Below are 22,197 nucleotides of genomic sequence, written 5' to 3' on the forward strand. Positions count from 1 at the left end.
GTCTATATATTAAAGCTTTGTCTGTCTGCTTAACAATAATAATGATAACAATAATAATGTATTTAAAAAAAAAAAAAAAAAAAAAAAAAAAAATAATAATAATAATAATAATTATGATATGACATGGTAATAATAAATAATAATAATAATAATAATAATAATAATAATAATAATAGTAATAATGATAACTACAATAAACATAATAATTTTTAGCATATTATAATTCTCATTAATGTTTTAAAACTTACAACGTAGATAAAAACTATAAATATCACATTTACACGTCATACTCAGGGGCAGTAAGAAAACAAAATTATTAAGTTTCAACCAGCTTGTCCTAGGACTTTTTTCAGTTATCAAAATTGCTGTATTTTGAGTATCTAAAACCACAAGTCAAATTAAAGCAAGGAAAATTGGGCGACTATGTGGTCTTGCGATACGACACTCGCTTTTGGATCAGAAGGTCCTGGGTTCGAGCCTTGCTCGGCGCATAGCTGAGTCCTTGGAAAAGGCTCTTTACTCACATTCTCTCACTGTACTCGGGTGTAAAATGAGTACCTGGCCGTTAACAGCATTGGCCCAGTCCGAAAAAATTATAATATTGCCTAACAAGGGTCATGTCACATCCTACATGTTAAGTATTACTGTTGGCCAGGGACCCCTTGTAAAGCGCTTTGAGCATGTTTAGTGGATATTGCGCTATATAAATAAAAAAAATTTGAAAGAAAATCAAACTGGTTTGAAAGTTAATTAATGGTTCTCACTTCACATTCAGGACAGACCCAGTCCTTCGGGATGTTGTTGTCTATGCTGAGACACTTGGCATGGAAAACCCTGGGACAAAGCTCACAACAAATCAACAACCCTTCCTTGTGACACAGCCAGCAAAAGTAGTCATTCTTGTTGTCCTAGCATATATGGGAAGTAAAAATAACTTACACAGTAATAAAGGTAACCATATATATATAATAGAAGTAAAAAAAGTAAAATTGCCGAACATGTAAACCATAAATCTGACAATCAGGATAACAAATTATCAATAAATAAAAAAATCAGTAGAGCACACATACAATGCATTGCATAGAAGGAAATAACAAATGCATGCCTAAACCACTTTTTTTTCTATATTATGTCCATAAGATGGGGAAATGTTGCTATAAAGAATGTGTTTTTTTTCTTTCGTTTCTCTCTGCAATTGCTCTTCAAATTTGTGTTTTACTATACTTTCTCAAATGTTCATAATCAACTTGACTCATTTTTTTGTCCAGATATGCTCCGGTTATAGAAGTTTTCCCTTGAATTGCTTACTTTCATTATCATGATCTTCATCATCATGAATACTTATATTATTTTTCTCAATACAGTGGCCTCTGTTTATAAGCCCTGGAAGTTGATGAGAACCAATAGAATCAACGTGTTTCAAAAATGAAAAGTGATAGAAATAAGAAATACAAAGAACAAATCTACAGACCATTTTGATTATTCATCTAAAACATATTTACTATCTCTTTCTCTCTCCTATTTGTTGCTTAAAACCAAAATTAAAGATCTTCAATTTTTCAGACATCAAACTACTATATTGTTACAAGGTACATCAACCCAATCCACTCCCACTAGTCTGTCACATTTATCTTCAACACCTGAAAGCTGCAACAATAAATTTAATATGGAATAGAGTGGAATGAGACTAAAAGTAAAAGTGATGATGACCAGAATCAAAAGCCACAAACCTCTCCAGATCCATCATTCCTGCCAATCTTTTGTTTCTTTGGGGGCAAACGATTTCCCTCTTCATATTCCTGATCTTCAAGTTTCCTCTTCCGAGCATTGGGCGTCTCTGTATCAGCAAAATAAAAAACAAAATGGTAATTAACATCTGCTAAAATTTGTTAAATAACAAAACATTTCAAAATGATGGAGCTGATAAGGTAATCAGAGAAACTCTATTCAAATCCCAATTTAAGTAATTAATCCTTTTATTTCATAAAAATTCAAGATCAAATTTTGAATAAACACAAGACACCATACAATAAGACATCTTGGAAAAAAGCCGTAAAAGTTCTAAGAAGGAAAGCCACCAGAGCAAGGGCAATAGGTCAAATTAATATCATTTTTTTCTACCTCAAATGTTTGTTCAATAGTTTTATCTTTTTTTCCTCCAAGGATTGGGTCATAAAATACGACAATGATAAACAAATAATGATAAAACAAAAGCAACTATTTGTCAGATTTTAAAAAATCAACAAAATACCTACCCCAAGATTTCCAGTATCACTGATGGCTAACAAGTACATTGCTGTCACCTTCATCTATATGTAATTCACGCTGGTAGATATGTATCCAATGCCATTTATTTAATTATTGGTAGAAAAAAAACAAGTTTTCAGGATTAGATATGAAATGAATTAATTCATATCTAATCCTGAAAACTTTTTTTTTTCTACCAATAAAGTCTGACAAAGCAAAATTATGAACTCCTTCCTTGATTAAAAAAAAAATCCAAGTATGTCTGGTACACTTCAGTTTTTCCCTTCTTATTTTTGCTAAACTTCCAGCACATTTCAAACACTTGTGAGATGATTTGATATTCTTTTTTTAATGGTTGTAGTCTAGTGTATGGTCCGAGTTTCACATAAATAAAATTATTAAAGAGGAAACATTCAATATTTCAACTACAACTATCACTTTCTTACTTATTAATTGGAACCATCAACCAGCTGAGGTCTAGCTCTTTGGTCTTGCGCTATGACATAACAATTGCATTGCCTTTGAAGTTGTTTCAGCTTCAACATACATATGACAGGTATAATATATACCGTATTATCTGGATATTATTCACCAACCCTCATAAGCGCATCCCCACCCAACTCAATCATTTCAACACCTCTTTTCTTTTACAAATTTAAATAAGACATGCACTTTCTCAACTTGACCATACAATTATTGATGCACAGATATAATATCAGATTTAACACACCCTTTTCTTGTTACTTTAACTCATGTTGACACTGCTAGCCTGCTTTGGCCTATTTACTATGAGAGTCAAAGTCACAGGTTGTTTCAATTCATAGCTTATATATTTTCTTCAATTTGTCTGTAACAAATGAACGTACCCTTTTAACTCCATTTTCTTGGCGTAAGGTGCTTTTCAAAGAAATAATACAGTATTTAAACTTGATACAAATTGAGAAATAGGTTTATCAAAATCTCATTTATTTTTATTTCAACATTACAATTCACCATAAACAGTGAGAGGAAAAATTCATTATGACAATGACAAATGCTTTACTAAAAACAGTATGCAAGGGGCAGCATGACTCAACGGTACTGTCTTTGCTTCGTACCCAAAAGGTACTGAGTTCGACCACCTGCCAATACACAAGTCACCTCGCCCGAGCTCAATTTGCAGCGCTGCACTAAGGCTGATGATGAGTTATTCCAGTCTTCCTTTGAAATAGACCCTAGAGACTAATTTCCCCTATGGGATGAATAAAAGGAAGTTCATATATCTTATTTATATATATAAATATTTTTTAAAGAACTTACCGGAATCAGAGGATGAGGAAGCTGCTGATCCCTTTTCAAATAAGACTGAGGACAATGTAGACGTTCCTGCCATCACAAGGGTTCCAGTTGACAAACGAGTCCTCACTCCTTTCTCTTTATCACCCGCTGAATTGAAAAGTAGAGTTTAAAATGGGTTTACTTATTTTGCAGGATTTAACAGCAAATGCAACATTTTTTTTTTCTTACAAAGATCATGTTCTTCATATAACCCTTTGTTTTGTAATATGTCGTTTGCAGTAATCAATGACAAATTAATGCCAGTAATCATAAATTTCTGGTCATACAACGCATCCCTTACACATCTTACCCCACCCAAAAAGGGGAGTGTATTAGTACCTGGCTAAAGACAATAGCATAACTTAAGACTAAGCATGCTATAATAAATAAGGATTCTAACAAGAGCTACAGGCATGAAAAAGTAATATAATTTTTATATATATATTTCATTATCGTAGCTGCTTTTAGTCGACCTGCCTACATATCCGATACAATTTTGGACAAACTAGAACGTTTGGGCTCCGTCTGCAGGGCAAAATAAGCATCTTAAATTAAATCAAACTTGTTGAAAATAAAAATATTGTGCCAGATCACAGTGTCAGGAAATTAAAGCATTATTCAATATTGCTGAGGGCAAGTTTGTCACTTATATAGGTACATTTAGTACCTTCTTCCCATTAACCCTTTCATTACCAACCATAGGAAAATGATCACATTCGTTTCGACACAGCAATCCTTTTTCTCATTCAGACTTCTTTTGTACATTATAAAATTTAAAGAAAACGAACACTTTGATTTAGAGCTTGTTTTGCTAAAGAAATTATGTATCACAAGAACTTATTGCTATTATGTTTGAGTGATAAGAAATATATTTTTGTGTTAGTTGGCTGTTAAGTTTTGGGTAAAATCCTGAAAATGACTGGTAAGGTGAGGGTTAAACCTACAACATTTCAAAACAATAAGTAAGCTAGTGTGCACCAGTGCTGACTTTGTAAGAGAAAAAGCATATTTAGATTAAGTGTAAACTCAATGAGAACTAATTACCTTGGTTTGTGGGAACAGTCGGTGTTTTGGAATCCAGTTGATTGTTGGCTGCATCTTCTGACAGTCGTGGAAGTTTTCTACGAGGACTGACAGAGGAGGCTGCAGGCCTCTTGGCTGGATTTTTCCTCACGAGTTGAGCAGTTGCCTTTTTCTTCTTCTTCAGTCTTTGACTTTGGGACAGTGAATTAAACTGCCTCAGTCTAAACGCTACTTTTTGCTTCTGCTTTGGTGGCATTTTAAATTTATCTGATCGAAATAAAAATCAGAATAAAACGTTCAATGGAATACATAAATCATCAAATTGTTACTTTCATTAACAAAGTTTGTGTAGTTTGAATAGGAATTCAAAAGTAAGAGAGAGAGATGAATAGAGATAGAAAGATAGATAGATAGAGATAGATAGAGAGAGAGAGAGAGGGAGAGAGAGAGAGAAAGAGAGAGAGAGAGAGAGAGAGAGAGAGAGAGAGAGAGAGAGAGAGAGAGAGAGAGAGAGAGAGAGAGAGAGAGAGAGAGAGAGAGAGATTCCTAAGCTGTCTCCCTATTGTCACAGAGTGAAAAGATAAAGTTTTGCTTGGGAATAAATCTTCAAAACTAATAAACTCATACAAGGGTTCAATGATGATAAGGACTTACAATTCTTTTTTTTTTAATTGTCATATAAAAATCACAATGGAATCAATTAAATTTTATATTTGCAGTATAGCTGCATTTAGGAGATAAGCACTGTGACAAGATAAGCACATCAGATTGTGAAAAATTTGATAACAGTAACAAGAAATGGAAAAAAAAAAAAAAAATTACTGTAAGTATGGCAAAGCAGTAGGATATTGTCACTAATGATTTCTGTTCGATGTAGGAAGTCAACGACGTGAGTACTAGATACTCAATGAAAAAAGAAATTATCTGGAGGTATCCATTGGAGATTTCAAGTACTTTTCTAATTTACCCTCATCATATTATGGAGTGATATCTGAGTAACTGAATAAAATCAGAAAAGGTCTCTATGAAACAGTGCCAGACATGGGGTAGCCTGGTTAAGTAGTAAATGTTTGTATTTTCAGTGAAGGGTCCTGGGTTCAAGTGCCACCTACAACGTTGTATGTTAATTCCCCCAAGTTCATCGGGGCATTTTTCTTACAGCAATCCAGAGTGGTTCATAATACCAATCAAATTAATTATCTATTATTAATCAATAAAGTACCAATTGATGCTTTGGGTTTAGCTAAAATACTCACAACATCCACTAGCCGGATATAATGTATCAACACACAAAACAATGTATAATTTTAAACAGTTATAGTCTGATTGATAGAATTTAGTGAGAACTAATTATTAAAATACAATAACAAAGAGCTGAGTGACGTCAACTTCGTTCCATCTACATAAAACACAAAAACAAAATATATATATATATTATTATTATTATTTAAAATATTTACCACAATGTTTGAGACAGTCTACATTAATGTTTCAGGCTTAATTTGCCATCGTCAGGACTGAGTTGTTTTGTTGACTGTTGTTGTTTCTTGAAGTGGTTCCGGTTTAAAGTTGCTTAACAGGAATTTACGCCGATGGGGACATCTTCCGTAGATCTCACTTTTCATGTTGAGTGTGGCTTCATGAGGTTGTTTGATTATAGTATATTTTTCTTATATATATATATACATACATATATTTATATATAATTTTTTGTTGTCCAGATAAAGTTCCCCTCATTCAAGGCTGTCTATATTCACGTGAATATGATATATACCTATACTACCGCTGTGAGACCATCAGATGTTACTGCAGCATCTTTTTGACTTTAACTAAGGACAGGACTAAAACATGCCGGTACAATGGGCCATATTCTAATCTTCCAACTCTAATACCAAAGTGATTAATTATCCTCAATCTATAAAATCATTTAAATGTCAGATTTTCTGCATACATCCACATTCATTTCTCCTACTGTTTAGCTTGTTCCGGAATGAGAAAACACTTTGATTCACATATCATCCTATCTTAAGCCTACTGAAAAAGCACGATTCTCTTATCCTACTCACTATACTGGTTTCCAACATTAAGGGTTATACAATAAATAATAATGTCTATTGCAGTCCTTTAGGATGAGCAACTCACAGACTAAAAATAAATGAGCAATTACCATTAAAAAAATATAGCAACTTTTAGTGATGGATTGGGAATCAATGCTCGTCTACCCAGAATCCTGCTCTATAGGTCAGAGACTTGGCGAACACCAGCCAAGATACAAACTTTTGTCAATCGTTGTCTTCGACCAATCCTCAAGTTGAAATGTTTTAACAAAGTGCCAAATTCTGACCTTTGGACAAGAACAAACCAAGAGCAAATGGCTGTCCAGGCCAGACGCAGAAAGTGGCGATGGGTTGGCCATAACCTGCGGAAAGAGCCCTGTAATATAACTAAGCAGGCTCTCGAATGGAACCCACAGGGCAAGAGGAAAAGGGGTCGTCCAAAACAGACAAGGAGAAGCCTTCACAAGATTTGTGCATCTCCAATCTTACCTGGAGTGAGGCAAAGGTCTATGACAAGGACAGAAGAAGAGAAAATGGAAGTGCTGTTGAGGCCCTATGCTTCGCCAGGAGACAAGAGACATAAGTAAGTAAGTTTGCTATGTTTATCAATCATTGCCATTGTTTACATTTTGACGACTGTCCGAGAGACATGGTTATGTTCCTTTCCACAAAGTGTCTTTTATTACTGTTGTCACTATGTCAGGTATCTATCTATTAGTAGCTCCATTAGTTGAGAAATAGAATTAAAGGATATACTCATCCTTCAAGATGTTGACCAATTGAATGTGAGATTAAGAATTTTGTTGTACAGTTTTCGTAAGCTTTGTCAGACTTACACTTATACTCTTAATGACGTAGATAATAGACTAGTACTTTTGTGCTCAAATTATATCAGAGCAGCTGATGAGCTACTTTGGTATGAATTATTTGAAATGATATCTGACAGATTCATGGTTATGGTTAAAAACTATACATCTTCACTTATTGTGCCTTAATGAGTAATATTCAATGCTTATGAATAAGTAAGTATTTTGTTAAAAAATATTTTGTATCATTATGAAAAAAAAATCCATGGGGATTTTACACTTATGATATTCATCAGACATGGTGAATCTTTGTCTCTGGTATGTTCACTGTAAAGGATTGAACCATTTTCCCAGCCCTTTCATTAAAATATTGGCTTACAAAAACTGTTTTTAAATTGGTGATAACTGTATTAAGTTTTCTAGACACATAAAATTATTGATAACAATTATTTTTTTTAATCCAGAAATTTATACCTTTGATTTTTTAAAAGTGAAAGTCAGTCTTGTTCTCTACTCTAGGTTGAACATCCGTCAGTAACACTTCATCATAGGAAGTCTCCCTTTATCAATGCCTGTAAAAGATCAAAAGCAAAAGGTGATATGAGTAATTATAGTGATAAACTACTTTATCAATAAAGTAAAATATGAATGCAAAACTGAATAAATCTTACGGGCTTCTGGTGTGTCTTCGATGTTCCAAGCACGCCATTACGATCATGCATGAGGAGGAAGATCCTACATAGCCTACCAAATCATCAAGTGTCATTCATTGCAGTTTAAGCCCCGCCTCTCCCTAACCAACCAATCCCTGTGCCTTCTGGGGGGGAGGAGGGGGGCTTATAATGAGGGTCACGGCCACTCAACATAAAAGCTGAACACAGGCTGAAAAAAGCAAAAATATTGCTTCTAACTTATATCATTTAAATTGAAAAGTTAAAAAGCACACAGAATCACTGGTTGCTTTTTATTATTGTGTAGATAATGACAAATGAAAACAATAACAAAATAATATTATAATGTTACCGGCTTGATAAAATCAATAGAGCATGGCCTATTATTATAATAGTTTTTTTTTGTTTTTGTTTTTTTTTTCGCTGGCAAGAAAACAGAGTGCTCCCTTTTCATTTGATTAGATTTTGTTTGTATTTTTAGTTATATTCTGACCATATTTATATTGATTTTGTTAAACAATCAACGCATTTTAAGAGATTATCGAAAAGACTTGATAACTTTGATTACAATGCTGAGCCTCACGTTTGTACATTTGTTGTTTCCTTGAAATACAAACCGGTATTGCTTCCGGGTTGATTTCACTTTTGTCCACATCAGCGACGAGAAGCTGTGCTGTGAAACAAGTACGGATTGATCATAAATTTTATCTCTTCAAATTTTGACGATCTGTACAGCGTTGACAATGGCTCCAAGAAGAACTAAGAGCTCAAAGAACCCTCCAATTCTCAGTCATGAATTTTTCATTCAGAATCATGCGGACATAGTTTCATGTGTGGCAATGGTTTTCATCGCTGGCCTGATGTTCCAAGTAAGTTTCAGTTTCTTCAGCCAGCACCTAACACTAACAGCTGTTTTTGAAAATAGAAAGTAACATGAACATTATTGGATATGTACATGTTTTCAATATTTTTTGGATAAAAGTAGGTCTTGTACTGGACATTTTCGTCCTTCGATTATAAACTTTCCGTCATTACTTTTTTTTATTGACTTCTTTCTCCATCGATTTCTGACTTCTGACTCCGACGACGACGTCGTGGTGTCAGTGCCAATGACAAGTGTCTCTAGATTTAGACAAGTCTCTAAGTCTCTAGTAAACCTCAGGTTGTTGTATCGTGCCCGTATGGTCTTTTTCAAATATAAATAGAAAAATTTTCTTTTCTGCTGTGTTTAAAGCGCTCGTTGAAAATGCCATAGATTTAGATTACTTTTGGTAATTCACTTATATTATTCAAATTCATCCACATCAATCATTATCTTTAAAATTATAAGTAGAGAACGATGTCCATAGTCCAAGGGACGACGACTTTTACTTTTATGGTCTGATAATGATAAAAGAAATTTAATGGGCTCATCATTGAATCATCCTTATAATTATAATAGGATTAGATTAGGATTGTTTTTAAGCCAACACTCTATCTAGATATGCCATGCCACAAGCACCAAGCCCATTTCGTGATAAGACTGCACTGTAAGCAGTGTATCATAATTATGTAGCACCAGAAATCATAATCTTGTCTTGTGGCACTTTTGGAAAAGAGGTCCCTGCTGAGCGACTTTGTTTTAGTTATATATTTAACTATGTTTTGATATTTTGTTAGGTGATTTATATTGCCATGAAGAAAATATTTACATTGTTCATAAAAGCTGTTTCGAAAGGTTCGAGTTTTAAAAAAAAATATGTTGCCAAAAAAGGATAATCAACGATAACACATATTTAGTAATTAAATGTGCTTTATAGGATAGATCTGCCATTTTCTTATAATGGCATTACGTTGGGGAAAGTTTCCTTTTCAGGAGACCTCCCACACAACACACACATACACCCTTCTTTAACCACACAAAACCTCTCTAGGGCGCTATTTTTGGGGAAATGATACCTCAGTTTTAAGAGAATTTTCAATCTTTGTGACCACCCAGCTGTTAACAACTCATAGGGTTGCTTGACTTCATTGTCATCAATGCTATGTGGTCAAGTGGTTTGACACTCGCTTTCTGATTGGAAGATCCTGAGTTCAAGCCTCTCTCGGCGCATATTGAGTCCTTGGAAAAAGCTCTTAACTCACATTCTCTCATCGTACTCAGATGCAAAATGAGAACCTGGCTGTTAACAGCATTGTCTCTGTCCTGAAAAAAATTGTAATATCGCCTGACAGGCGTCATGTTCCATTCTACATGTTACGTTTTACTGTTGGTCAGGGACCCCTTGTAAAGCACTTTGAGCATAATTAGTGGATATTGTGCTATATAAAAGCTCATTTTAAAAATATTTAAAAAAAATGCTATACAACAATTTATCAGCCTAAGGGCCATCATTATTCTAGCACTTATCATTGCGTACAACAGATTTTCAATCATCACTTTTTTTATCCAACTTCAACAGGCAACATCTCCATTGGCTTCTGTCTTCATAACCATGCAGCATAACGTTACTGTGAATGGTAAGAGTCTATTTAGTAAGGTTATAATCTGTGAGCCCTTTGCTTATTCAGGTTTCATGATTCTACTACTACGTTTAGATAGATAAATGTATTATATATATGTACAATTTTATAGCGCATTTTCACAGATCAATTTGCTTCACAATGTTTCATTTTTATTCCTACTATAGGCCATATGGAACCGTATTTCCATTTCATACAGTACCAGTTGCCTGTTAGGCATCCTATTTGTTCTAACACTAACACTTTTACAGTATCTGTCGCTGCCTATAACCAGGTACTCATTCACGCCCAAGTCTATGTTTTTCAATTTTAGTGTCATTTGTCGTGCGTCTATATGGTCAAGTGGTTTGACACTTGCCTTGGATCGGAAGATCCTGTGTTCAAGTCCCCAGTGGCAAATCCTTAGAAAAGGCTCTTTACTCACTTTCTCTCATCGTACTCGGGTGAAAAAGTACCTGGCTACTAACAGCATTATCTGTCTGGAAATAAAATATGAATATACCTTAAAGGCATCATGTCTAGTCCTATATGTTATGTGTTGCTGTTGGCTAGGGACCCCTTGTAAAGCACTTTGAGCACGTTTAATGGATATTCCACTGTCTAAAAGCTCAAGTTTTTTCAAAAGTCTTTAGGTTTCATCAAATTATCTTGACATGTGGTCAAAATTCTTAATGAAAGAGGAAATTGGTATGCACGAGTTTATGAATTGTTTCCTCAATGTAAAAGTCAGTCTAATGTGATAGCATTTAGATTAATGTTACGTATAGAGTTAGATCATATTTTTATCGTCTTTGCCATTTTACATGTTCTCTCTGCTGTCATTTCAATTTTTTTTTTTTTTTTTTTTAAATCTCTCATCTAGACACTGCTGGAAATGAGGAACTCTTCTACAGCCCTGGCAGCAAAGACCTTTTCACCATCAGTTTCTACTTCCTCATTTGCATCGTCATCCACGCTGTCATTCAGGAATACATTCTTGATGTATGTTAATGTTGTTTTTATTTCTTTGTTTTCAGCTGTCCTGTCTGATCTCTCAAAGCTGCCCGAACTCTCAATACAGGCTTGCCTGTGATTATGATTGGGGAGGGGGGGGGGGTGGATATTTTCTTATCAAACATATGTTGTAATAGGATTTGAATTTCTAAAACTAGATATTAAGAAATTTGTCTCATTGTTCAATTTTAAAAGTGCAGACAGTCTGTGTTTACAACTTTTCTGACAACGAATGTTATATTTTATGACCAAGAGTTGCCTATAAGATTTGTACTGTTGTCTACAAATCCCTGAGCACGAACAGTCCCTCCTATATTAAAGACCTTCTAAACATATATGTCCCCAATAGAAACTTGAGGTCAAGCAATGACCAATCAATCCTTGTCAAACCTAAGCCATTGCGTAAAATAGGTGAACAGTCTTTTCAATTTTCGGCCCCCCATTTTTGGAACTCTCTCCCGTCACACGTGAGATGCTCGGATTCGTTGACAACGTTCAAATCTCACTTAAAGTTTTATCTTTTTACGTCATAATGTTGCAATATTATTTTCATACTTTGTTGTTGTTAAATTGAATTCGTATCACGTTTCCTTCACACTTGTCTCACTGTAATATGTTTTGTTTTATATCACTGTAAAGCGCTTAGAGCCTGTGACAACGGGGTAAAGCGCTATATAAATGCCATTTATTATTATTATTATTAAAATTGTAATTTTGACTGGTCTATCCATGTAGATTAGTTAACAGTAACCACATTATAATATTTGTTAACAATGGAGTAGATTTTTCATAGAAATTTTTATTTCAAGTACATGATATTTAAGTCCTTATTGTTGGGTCAGGAGATGCAGTCACTTTTCTTTTGAATTTTGAATTTTCTGCTTATAATTATATATATATTTGTTATTTTTCTTCATACAGAAGGTGAATCGTAAAATGCATCTATCCAAGATTAAGCACAGCAAGTTCAATGAGTCAGGCCAGCTGTTGATGTTCTACTTGATATCAGCCATTTGGGGATTGGATATTTTGTTCCGTGTAAGTGATATTTAAAGATAAAATAATGCATGTTTTTTGTTCCACTCTTGCTTTTTTAAAATTCAGATTTATTTCTGTTTCAAAGTTGTCAATATAATACAAGGTAGCCCTTCAGAGCCATTAGACGCAAGGAGCTGGAGTCTATCTAGGTGAAACACACAGTAGCAATACTTTCTGTCAGATTTAACTGACCCAGCCACCCAATCACTTCTGGTTGGACAGGGAGGTTGGAAAAGAATCTTGTCATAACCCGGGATCGAAGCCGATCCCTTTGCATGTTAAGTGAGAGCTCTACCAACTGAGCTGTCAGGACTCTCTAAAATGATATGTAGCAATTTCATAAGAGAGTTGGTTATGTAGAAATTAAAGTTTTAAGTGCTATTTCTTCTTCCAGTAACAAAATCAATCATAGAGTTTTGAAAGGTAACTTCTCGATAGATTTAAAAAAATACAAAAATACATATATTTCAGTCTTATACTGACGAGCTGGAGTTTATCCATGTTTGTGTAATATTGCACATACTAAAAAATTTTGTTTTGTTGTTCATGAGTTAGGGTTTTGGTCTTTTACAAGGGAAGGGGGGTCGAGTCAACTTACAAAATTGGTCCTTTAACTCATGTTGTTGAATGCTCTGCCAATTGAGCTGTCTAGACCCTTCTTTCATATTTCCTATTTTATTTTTGATTTCTTTGTTTTTTATTTATTTTGGTTTCCTTAGGAAAATTATGTGTCCAGTGTGAATCACCTTTGGGAGGGCTATCCGCACTCTCATGTACCGTAAGTAAATTAAGGTCTACTGCTCATAGCCACTAAATTGTCTCCTTTGAATATTGATAATAATAATAATGAACTTGAATTGCAGTTGTAAATCCTCGTTTTATGTGCTTTGCAGTGCTTTTGTTTATACCAAGAGACTTAAATAATCACTAATAATAATAATCTCACAAAGTTAATATAAAATACAATTATGATTATAATATTTATAGATTAGTTTACATATGACTAGCTCTAACGGGTGAGGGATGGATGCAAAAATGATGTTTAGTGAGATGTAAATTTTCTCAAGGAGAAATGCTTTATTTCAGTATACAGCATCAACTTTACTAACAGTTGGTTTGCACCCCTTCCGGATTGTCTAAAATGATTTGAGTCTACCAGTTTAAGTCATTGGTGATATATGAATTTTAGTCTCACACCTTTTGATCACAATCAAAGTGAGAATCTCAGAGATTATATTGGCTGTTCTGAACATAATCTAGAGTTGAGTGAGTGTTGCACATTGGTTGTTTGGAAGTTTTTAGAATAAAATCAGACAATTACCATTTGTTATTGATACCATTTATGCAATTTTTCAGGTCAATGGTAAAGTTTTTCTTCATCATCCAAATCTCATACTGGCTTCATAACTACCCAGAGTTGTATCTGCAAAAAGTTAGAAAGGTGAGAAATCTCATTGGGACTTCTTCATTATGAGCGATGGGAGCAATCTATATTCAGGCTTTCGTCCAACTGAGTCATTGATCACATGATCTTGTTGTTGTCCATAAACAAATGTGAACACACTGCTTTGTTTATGAAAGTTGTGAACATACCCATAGGTCAAGATGAACAAAATGACCTATTGTGATATTGGATTTTTCAAAAACTGAGAACAGTTTTCATTGTGTTTGTGTATGTGATCAATGACTCCAGTATGTCGAAAAATGATATAGTTTGTCCCCATTGTTTAAAAAAAATTGTTTTTTTAATTGTTTGTTGGGGGGGGGGGGGGGGGGGGGGTCGTGGGTTAATGTTACTGGTGAAATTGATATTTCTAAGATTCAAAATTTCAATATTTGTTCTTCTTGTGAACATCCCCCTCTTATTTTTGGTTTTGAAATTTTCTCTTAACTGCAATTTTATAATCTAGCATTTAAACATAATTTCAGGTTGAATCCCAACTTAATGTCATTTCGGCACGTTTTACAATTTTTAGAATTCATTGGTTTAAGACTTTTACAAGTTTAGAGGTCATTTTAATTTATCAATATATGGAGTAAGTTATCTGATCAAAATGGTAGAGTATATTTGCCTAACTTTACGGATTGTCCTTGTCTATGATAGATAAGTTGATCGCTGCCTCGTAATGATGACGATCAATAACAGCAAAAAGATCACCCGTATGTCATGATTTAACCTCAATGCCTTCTCAGCACAGCCACATCGTTGGCAAGTGATGGGTGATTTCACAAACATTTATTATTACTGAAATTTTACCATTATAATATGAATTTTGTGTTGTTTACTGATTTTGAAATTTTTAAGTAGGGGGTATGGATAGAGGGTGTTTTGCAAAGTTAATCATTCAGTGTTACATGTGCTACTAAGGTCTTAAAAATGATAACCAAAAATGCCTTGTGTTTCATGAATGAGATGTGTATTTTTCAGGAGGAAATGCCAAACAGACTCCAGTACACATCGCTTTATCTAGTGTTGATTGCAGCAGCCTATTTCCTGAAGTAAGTTGAAGAATTAATTTTATTGTATGTAGGGATCTTTGATTTATACAGTTGGACCCAGATAGTCAAATTTCCTGATTGTTCTGATTCCAGTTCAATCCAAATATTGTTGTGTATCTTTCTTTTCTTTTAAGCCATAATTTATTGTGCATAATTTGACTGGAATTTTTCAGACATTAACCCAACTCTGTATGAAGGAGGGAGTTTGTTTTGTTTCTTTTTTTTGGGGGGGGGGGGGGGGGGTTCAGATTCCATTCCATTAAATTATGCTACTTTTATTCTAAAAGAATATTGAATAAAACTGGAAGTCATGTATTTTTTAAATGTCTTAACTTTCAAAATTTGCATTTTTTTTAAATGCATAATTTTATAATGCCATTCATTCTACATTTATTCCATTCCAATTGAAAGTAGATACGCAAATGAAATAGGTGCAGAGCAAATGGGAGTACTTATCCATCTCCAATTAATCTTACACAGGTTGCAGTAGGAAAAATTATTATACTGTCCAAAATGATGACGAACCAGAGCCATTATGTGATCTTTTTCTTTTTTTTCTTTTTTTTTTAGAAATTAAATTGTAAAATTTGGGGAGGGTGGGGGTGTAATTCTTTTTTTTTTTTTTTTTTTTTTGGTTGGTGTACATTTGATGAGTCAATTTTAATATTTATGTTTTTGGTGCCTTGGCCAATTTTATAATGTGGTTTTAAGACATAATCTTTCCATCCATGATTATTTGGTAATTCATTTTAGCGCACTATGCTTTCCACAGTTTCCATCGCGTGGCGCTATGCATGCTGGTCCTACACTACTCCGTGGAAGCTGTCTACCATTTTGCCCTGTTGAGCCATTACTCTGAAAAATTGGACTTGGCTGTCAATATGTAGGTATCTTGCTTTGGATGGGGAAATAGAATATACTCAGTTTATGACCATTTTTACATTATTATTTTTTCTCTTAAAATTTAGTTTTTTAAAGCTTAGTTGCATGCTCATACTATATTTATGTCACAATGATCTATTAGTTACGATGATAGGATTGAGATTGTGATCATCACAAATAAATACCCAAAAAGGAGAAAGGGGGTGGGGTGGATAAAATTGAATGTGAAAGATAAGATTGAATAGAAATAAAAATGTTTGTCCCATTATTCTTATCCTTTCTGATTTGCTAGAGCATATGCTTTATACATATTTGTTGGCTTTCCCTTATATTTATGTTTGTTATAAACTTCTTTTTTTTTTTTTTTCCCTTTTTCAGATTCAGAGCTTTTGATCCGTTGTTTGTTTTGGCACGTCTCAGCATTATTACCCTAGCTGTTCTCACTTTTTGGTAAGTAATTAGCCATTTGTCTCTAAGATTGCTCATTTAAGCTCAGAAAGCATAATTGAACTCGAGGTAATATGTAAGGAACTGTTTCCCTGAGTTAATCCAAAACACAATTTTCGGTGTTCTTGAAATTGTGAAATTTTTAATGCATTTTGACGAAAAGAATTTGATTTGCATTGAACCAAACAAATTAATTTGAGCTTGTTGGAATAAAAACCTGTTAAGGGAAAACTCCTTCATAGGGTCAATGCAAAATAAGACCAAGATAACCCAGGCATTGACTACATACAGTGCAGTCCTGAAAAGTGAGCCATAGGAGCTAAGTTTCATGCTCATGGAAAAAAAAAATGATATGCTAACAACTGGTCTCAAATCCTGGTCCTCCATGTGTAAGCACACTCCTATCCATTTGGTCATCTCATCCTCCCAAGAGTTTATGTTAACACAATAACAGTAATAAATTCTTTAAAACAATCTGGATATTAATTACACTTGACAGTTGTTAGGCTTCTTAAAAGAAAAATATTGACATTGTTTCCCATAATGTGGATATATAAACTAGAGTTGCGCATGAAATAAATGCACATAATATCAAGAAATTGTAAATGTCATCCACCAAGACGGCAGGAAAATTCAAAACCCACCATTTGTTGTCCCCTCTTTCCTCTGCTGACTTAGGCTGCTTATTTTTAAGCTTGAACCTCAACTCCCATCATTGCTACTGGCCAATAGTTGAAATAAAGATCTAATACAAAAACAAAAAAAATGTGTGGAACACAGTGTCTACAAACCGAGAGAAAATCACAAGAAAAAAAGACGGTCCAGAACCTGCCAATCTTTCCGCTTTTGGCGGAATCATTCCTATTTTCACTCTTCCTTTTTGTGCTATTCCGCCATTGTCTCTAAATTACAGATTTTCAAAAAAATGATGATAATTGTAAAAAGAAGGAGCGAAGTGTGCGTGTGAAAGGAAGGGGGGGGGGGGGGGGGGGGAGGTGGCGTTGAAAAGGTGAAATTCCTATTTTCAGGCGCTCTGATTCAACTTTTGGAATGTGAAAGGTTGGCGGGTGTGTCTTTATCTTAAACCAGTACCTGCTCTCTAATCTGTCACTTTTGATATTTTCAAGTGTTAAAGAAAGATAAATTATGATTATTTTATGAGGGTTCAGTTCCATCATTAAAGCGAAGAAATTTTGTTTTAAGGTTGATTGTAATTCTAAACTTACTTTTGTTCTTGTATTTTTCATGTTTTGCCATTTCAGGTATGGCTTAGCTCAGTCACATGCCATTAAAATGGACGTTGCCACCGGAAATTACAACACATATCTTGTCAGGTATTCCCATTTCCAACTCCCTGTTTTATTTTCAAATTAAGTTCAGTCATTAGCGATAATATCCCTTACATTTGTGTTTCTGTTTACCTATAATGGATAAGTAAAGAATGTTCTTGTTGTCAATTTTAGAACTCATTCAGTGTAACCTTGATCTGGTATTGGGCTGTGTGTAATGGGCTCTGTATTAAATCATTATTGTTCTTGTTGGTTTTATTAGTTTTCCTTTTAACTCTCTCGAGTTCCCCTCATTGAAAATCGAACAAATTTGTTCGATTTTCCATGCATATGAACTCGAGAGACAGTTGAGCAAAAAGGGAATTGCTCTTTGTAGTAATTCTGGTAATGGTAAAATGGGCACATTTTCACTAATTTTACATCAGACATTTTCAACATCGTCGTCCTAGAACCAAGCTTGTACCATAAAAGAATCTAACATTACCATCACACCACAATGACACACATATTGGGGAGCTTGTGTCCCTATAACGACATATGCTTGATCTAGGAGAATTATTTTGAAAATATGATCCTTATGTCATGACTTGCTGTATTATTATTAGTGTGATTATCATGAATTTTAATTTTAAATTGATTTTCTCCTTGAGGTAACAAATAATGTTTTCATCTGTTTCATCGTAGTCATTTTCAACATCTCTGTCCTTGACCAAGCATTTGTTGTAATATAGTCTAACACAACCATTACACCACAGTGACACATATATTGAGGGGTGTGTGATCCTATGATGACACATGTCTATTCTAAGAAAGAAATGTTGAAAATAATTATGGAAAAATTATGGGGGACAGCGTGGCTCAGTAGTACGGTCTTTGCTTAGTACCCGTAAGGTACCGAATTCGATCACTCGTTGCCTTGAGCAAGTCACCGAACCTTCGCTTAATTTGTGGTGCTGAACTGCGGCTCATGTCTGGGTTATTCCAGTCTTACCTTGGAATAGACCCAAGAGACAAATTTCCCCTATGGGATGAATTTTTTTCTTTATCTTATAAAACTGATGAAGATATGCTCATTACATCATTCACTTGAATTTTTTCATATAGACCTAATTGCTTTTATGATTCTCTCCCATCCACCAGATTTAGCTGTCTCGCTGCCGTTTGTCTAAGCCAGGCTGGCCTTATGTTTAATTTTATCCTCTTCCATCTTCAAAAGATGAGAGAAAAGTCACCAGCTGTTCCTGGGAAAAAGCTTAGGTCTCCAATCAAGGCAAGGTCCAAAGGTATGGAGTTTTTAAATTTTTTTATTAGATAGTGATGTTGAGTAGCATAAATCAGACATGTCAGTTTTTTGCAATATAAAATTCAAAATTTTGCAACCAAATTCTCAAATTTTGCAAACAAAAAACGACAAGTTTTGTAAAAAGAAAATTGCGATTGGTTTTCGTAAAAACTGACAATAAGTTCACGAATGAGAAAATAGGGCCTAAGTTTCTTGTTCAACGAAAGAATAAAATAGACATGCTAACAACTGGGCTTGAATCATGGTCCTGTGAGGCCAAATATTTCTCTGCCGTCTGTCTGGTTTTTAAAAAATGTATTTAAGTTTTTATTTTTGTTGTTGTTGGCTGGAGAAGGGTTTTGAGCCCGAAGTGCTCTGTTTTGTATTTTGTTTTTTTTTTTTTTAAAGCTTTTGTATTCGTTTTTGTTTATTCCTTTTTACAGTCCACAGCTTCTGGCAGCTTAGTATCAGTGATTTTAAAGCATATCCAATTGATGATCTAATCCTGCATATTTTTTTGGTATCTTATCGATGCTTTCTTCAAATTCGAATTTTTAAAAAAGAAATATACCAAAAAATATTCTCATTTTGGTGGGTTTGATCTACACCAACATAATCATATAGGAATTAAATTGAATCAATAATTAGCGGGTGGTTGGATGGGAGCATCACGCTTGAATCATATACCTATGATGTTCGCATGGGTGTACGATCCGATAGTGATGTTGTTTCTTCTCTTTACTAGCCTATCCTGCTTCTTTGGTTTGTGATTGTATTTTTGACAGGGGATATTTTTTTTTCTGTAAATCTTCTGCCTGTTTGTTCTTGGTTATTTATAATTTAGCTTATGATATCTTTAGGTTATGATTTTGATTTACATTTGTACTATTTTTGTTAGATTGGTTGTTTTTTTGTTTCAGCGGTCTCTCATATAACCTCAATTGTGTTGGAAGAGACCTAAAGCAACAAACAAACAAAAAAAAAAAAAAAATTTCTAGGCAGATGTATTAAATTTTTTTTTTTCTTCTCCACAGCCATGATAAATGATGAATTGGATGCTTTACCCGAAGTGGATCAAAATTCTGCCTCAGAAAATGGAAATGTTAAATCTCGCAAGACCAAGAAGTAAACCAGCCAAGACGACACTAGATCCACTTCATTTTTATTAAAATTATTAGACTACAATTGATATTGAAAAACAAGAAATGACTCAAAAGATAGGACAGTTTAGAGGAAGGAGAAAGGGGGGGTGGCTAAGTAGATTGTGTTTTATAATGTATTCTAGGTAGGGGTGTTAGGTTAAGTCAGCTTTTATCATCTCTTCCACTCTCTGGATAACTTGTCCTTTTCTAATTAATGGTATGTTCTTATCAGGCAATAAGACTATATTAGTTTTGCCTGATTCGTGATTTTTGTTCACCAGGAAGCAGTCAAACATGTGTTGTTTGGTGTTTTTTTTTGAGTGGAGGAGGTGGATATTTTATTCTCCTGTCACCATCTTCCTGTTGTGTTATTGTTAAGAGGTTGTAAATTGTAACCGTTTGACCAGGTCCCTTCCCTCTTGGTCGGGGTTGGATCTTCTGGTGCTCTTAGATGTTCTGTGAACACAAAGAGTTGGATTGCTCCAGTGTTCTACCTCTGTTCGTTGATGAATAAATCTCCTGTTGTCTGTACATCTATCTTCAGGTAGATGTTATACATCTACAATATTTTATAAAGGGGTTTTTCTCTCTGGAAGCTTGAAAAGATTCCACGAAATTTATGAATGTTAATTGTGGACTTAACGATGTTTGAAAATAACTTTTTATGGAGAAAATATACCTAGAACGTGGATACATAGTCCAATTCCTAAAGAAAAATGTTTTTGTTGGGTTTTTTGTTTTTTTAAATTTTAATGAATGATAGAAGTCGGTCTGCAAGTCTGATTCTATAGCCATGACTTATTTTGAATTATAACATTAGTTGTCTCAATACGAGGATGTCGGAGAAACGATAAGCCAATGTACGGTGTTCTCCGATGTGGCAAAAGATTCAAATCAAAACTTTGACTTTACTTTAAGTTATCAGAATCATTATCAGATCCAACTCTGCCATACACTGATAAACCATTTAAAAAAATAATAATAACAGTTTGGCCAGAAAACATTAATTTCAAATATTGATTACAGTGACTTTTACCTTGTCGAAAATTCTCAAGGTTGCAAATGTCTTTTTACTGGAGTTCAACGCTCAGATAGTGGTCGTTAGATGTGCTCCAGTAAAAGTTCATTTTTACTGGAGGTCAATGCTCAGATAGTGGTGGTTGGATGTGCTCCCGTAAAAGTTCATTTTTACTGGAGGTCAACGCTCAGATAGTGGTGGTTTGATGTGCTCCCATAAAAGTTCAGTAAATTTTTGCCTCCTGAATTAGCAACCCTGAAATCCTAAACCCAAGACGTCAAAGAAGTGGCTCATTCTTAAAGAGTCTCAGTTCGAATACATTGGCAACGGTCATCTCGATCCATCAATATTTGAAGTAAAAATTTTGTGGCCGAAAATGAAAAAAATAAAGAAATGTCTTTTATCAGTTTGTGTCAAGAAAGGATGGGATTGTCTCAATTTACAGCCTCGCATTAAATCTTAACTGAGAGTTCGTTTTCACTCCATCTTGACATCATATCTTACCATTTTCATCAAGAGAGCAGTAACACTGATGTGGCTGGGGGCTTCATTGAAGCAGCAGTCGGCATTTTTTTATAGATGGGTAATAGGAGACATTGATTGTTAAAGAAACTTCAATTGACTGTGAAAGGATGAGATTGGAATCATTTTAAAATATTGATATTTCTTTGTTGACAGTTATTTTTTAACATGTTCTTAGAGTAAGCCCGATTGACATCAAATATTTACTACGTTTTTATAGACTCTTATCTCTTTCTTATTTCCTAAGAAAAGTCTTATTTACAATTTTCCCATCTTTTGTAATCTCTCTTTATTTATATATTTTTATTTTTATTTTAGCACTAGAAAATGTTGTCTTATACATGATACATACAGTGTGTCAACTGTTTTCAACCGAGAGACCAGTAATTATTATCATCACCGATTTCTTGATGAAAATGCATTATTTTGCATTTATGATTCGACAAATCATAGGTTCATTTG

The 22,197-nt window shown here is 34.2% G+C and overlaps 2 protein-coding genes across 3 annotated transcripts in view; one reads left to right on the top strand and one right to left on the bottom strand.

Annotated features, from left to right (window-relative positions):
• Nucleotides 1-8,332, bottom strand: part of LOC144956488 (uncharacterized) — a 40,482-nt gene extending 32,150 nt beyond the window's left edge. Inside the window, exons 1-6 of one of the 2 annotated variants that reach the window (XM_078887025.1) lie at nucleotides 8,122-8,332; nucleotides 7,925-8,022; nucleotides 4,609-4,854; nucleotides 3,547-3,672; nucleotides 1,731-1,837; nucleotides 765-908 (exon numbers count right to left, since the gene is read on the bottom strand). In XM_078887025.1, the coding sequence (XP_078743151.1) occupies nucleotides 765-908; nucleotides 1,731-1,837; nucleotides 3,547-3,672; nucleotides 4,609-4,843 (612 nt within the window). In that variant the 5' untranslated portion in view covers nucleotides 4,844-4,854; nucleotides 7,925-8,022; nucleotides 8,122-8,332. The remainder of the gene's footprint in view (nucleotides 1-764; nucleotides 909-1,730; nucleotides 1,838-3,546; nucleotides 3,673-4,608; nucleotides 4,855-7,924; nucleotides 8,023-8,121) is intronic. The other variant, XM_078887026.1, reaches the window with a different exon arrangement.
• A 400-nt stretch (nucleotides 8,333-8,732) lies between these two features.
• Nucleotides 8,733-21,607, top strand: LOC144956489 (translocating chain-associated membrane protein 1-like 1). The gene is made up of 12 exons (XM_078887027.1): nucleotides 8,733-8,990; nucleotides 10,563-10,620; nucleotides 11,486-11,604; nucleotides 12,538-12,654; nucleotides 13,374-13,432; nucleotides 14,011-14,095; nucleotides 15,083-15,153; nucleotides 15,926-16,036; nucleotides 16,414-16,485; nucleotides 17,745-17,816; nucleotides 18,912-19,054; nucleotides 20,088-21,607. Exons 1-12 carry the CDS (start codon nucleotides 8,865-8,867, stop codon nucleotides 20,180-20,182), a joined length of 1,128 nt encoding a protein of 375 aa, XP_078743153.1. The 5' UTR covers nucleotides 8,733-8,864; the 3' UTR covers nucleotides 20,183-21,607.
• The last annotated feature ends 590 nt before the right edge of the window (nucleotides 21,608-22,197 follow it).

Source organism: Berghia stephanieae, chromosome 11, assembly GCF_034508935.2.
Source record: "Berghia stephanieae isolate SIO BIC M18660-M18661 chromosome 11, UCSD_Bste_1.3, whole genome shotgun sequence".
NCBI lineage: Eukaryota > Metazoa > Mollusca > Gastropoda > Nudibranchia > Aeolidiidae > Berghia > Berghia stephanieae.

What these genes read in the sequence shown, in the direction of transcription:
- LOC144956489 (XM_078887027.1), top strand. Translation starts at nt 8,865, where the DNA reads ATGGCTCCAAGAAGAACTAAGAGCTCAAAGAACCCTCCAATTCTCAGT. An exon ending in GCATAACGTTACTGTGAATG is followed by an intron (nt 10,621 to 11,485) that starts GTAAGAGTCTAT and finishes TCTCTCATCTAG; the next exon opens with ACACTGCTGGAAATGAGGAA. An exon ending in TATCCGCACTCTCATGTACC is followed by an intron (nt 13,433 to 14,010) that starts GTAAGTAAATTA and finishes GCAATTTTTCAG; the next exon opens with GTCAATGGTAAAGTTTTTCT.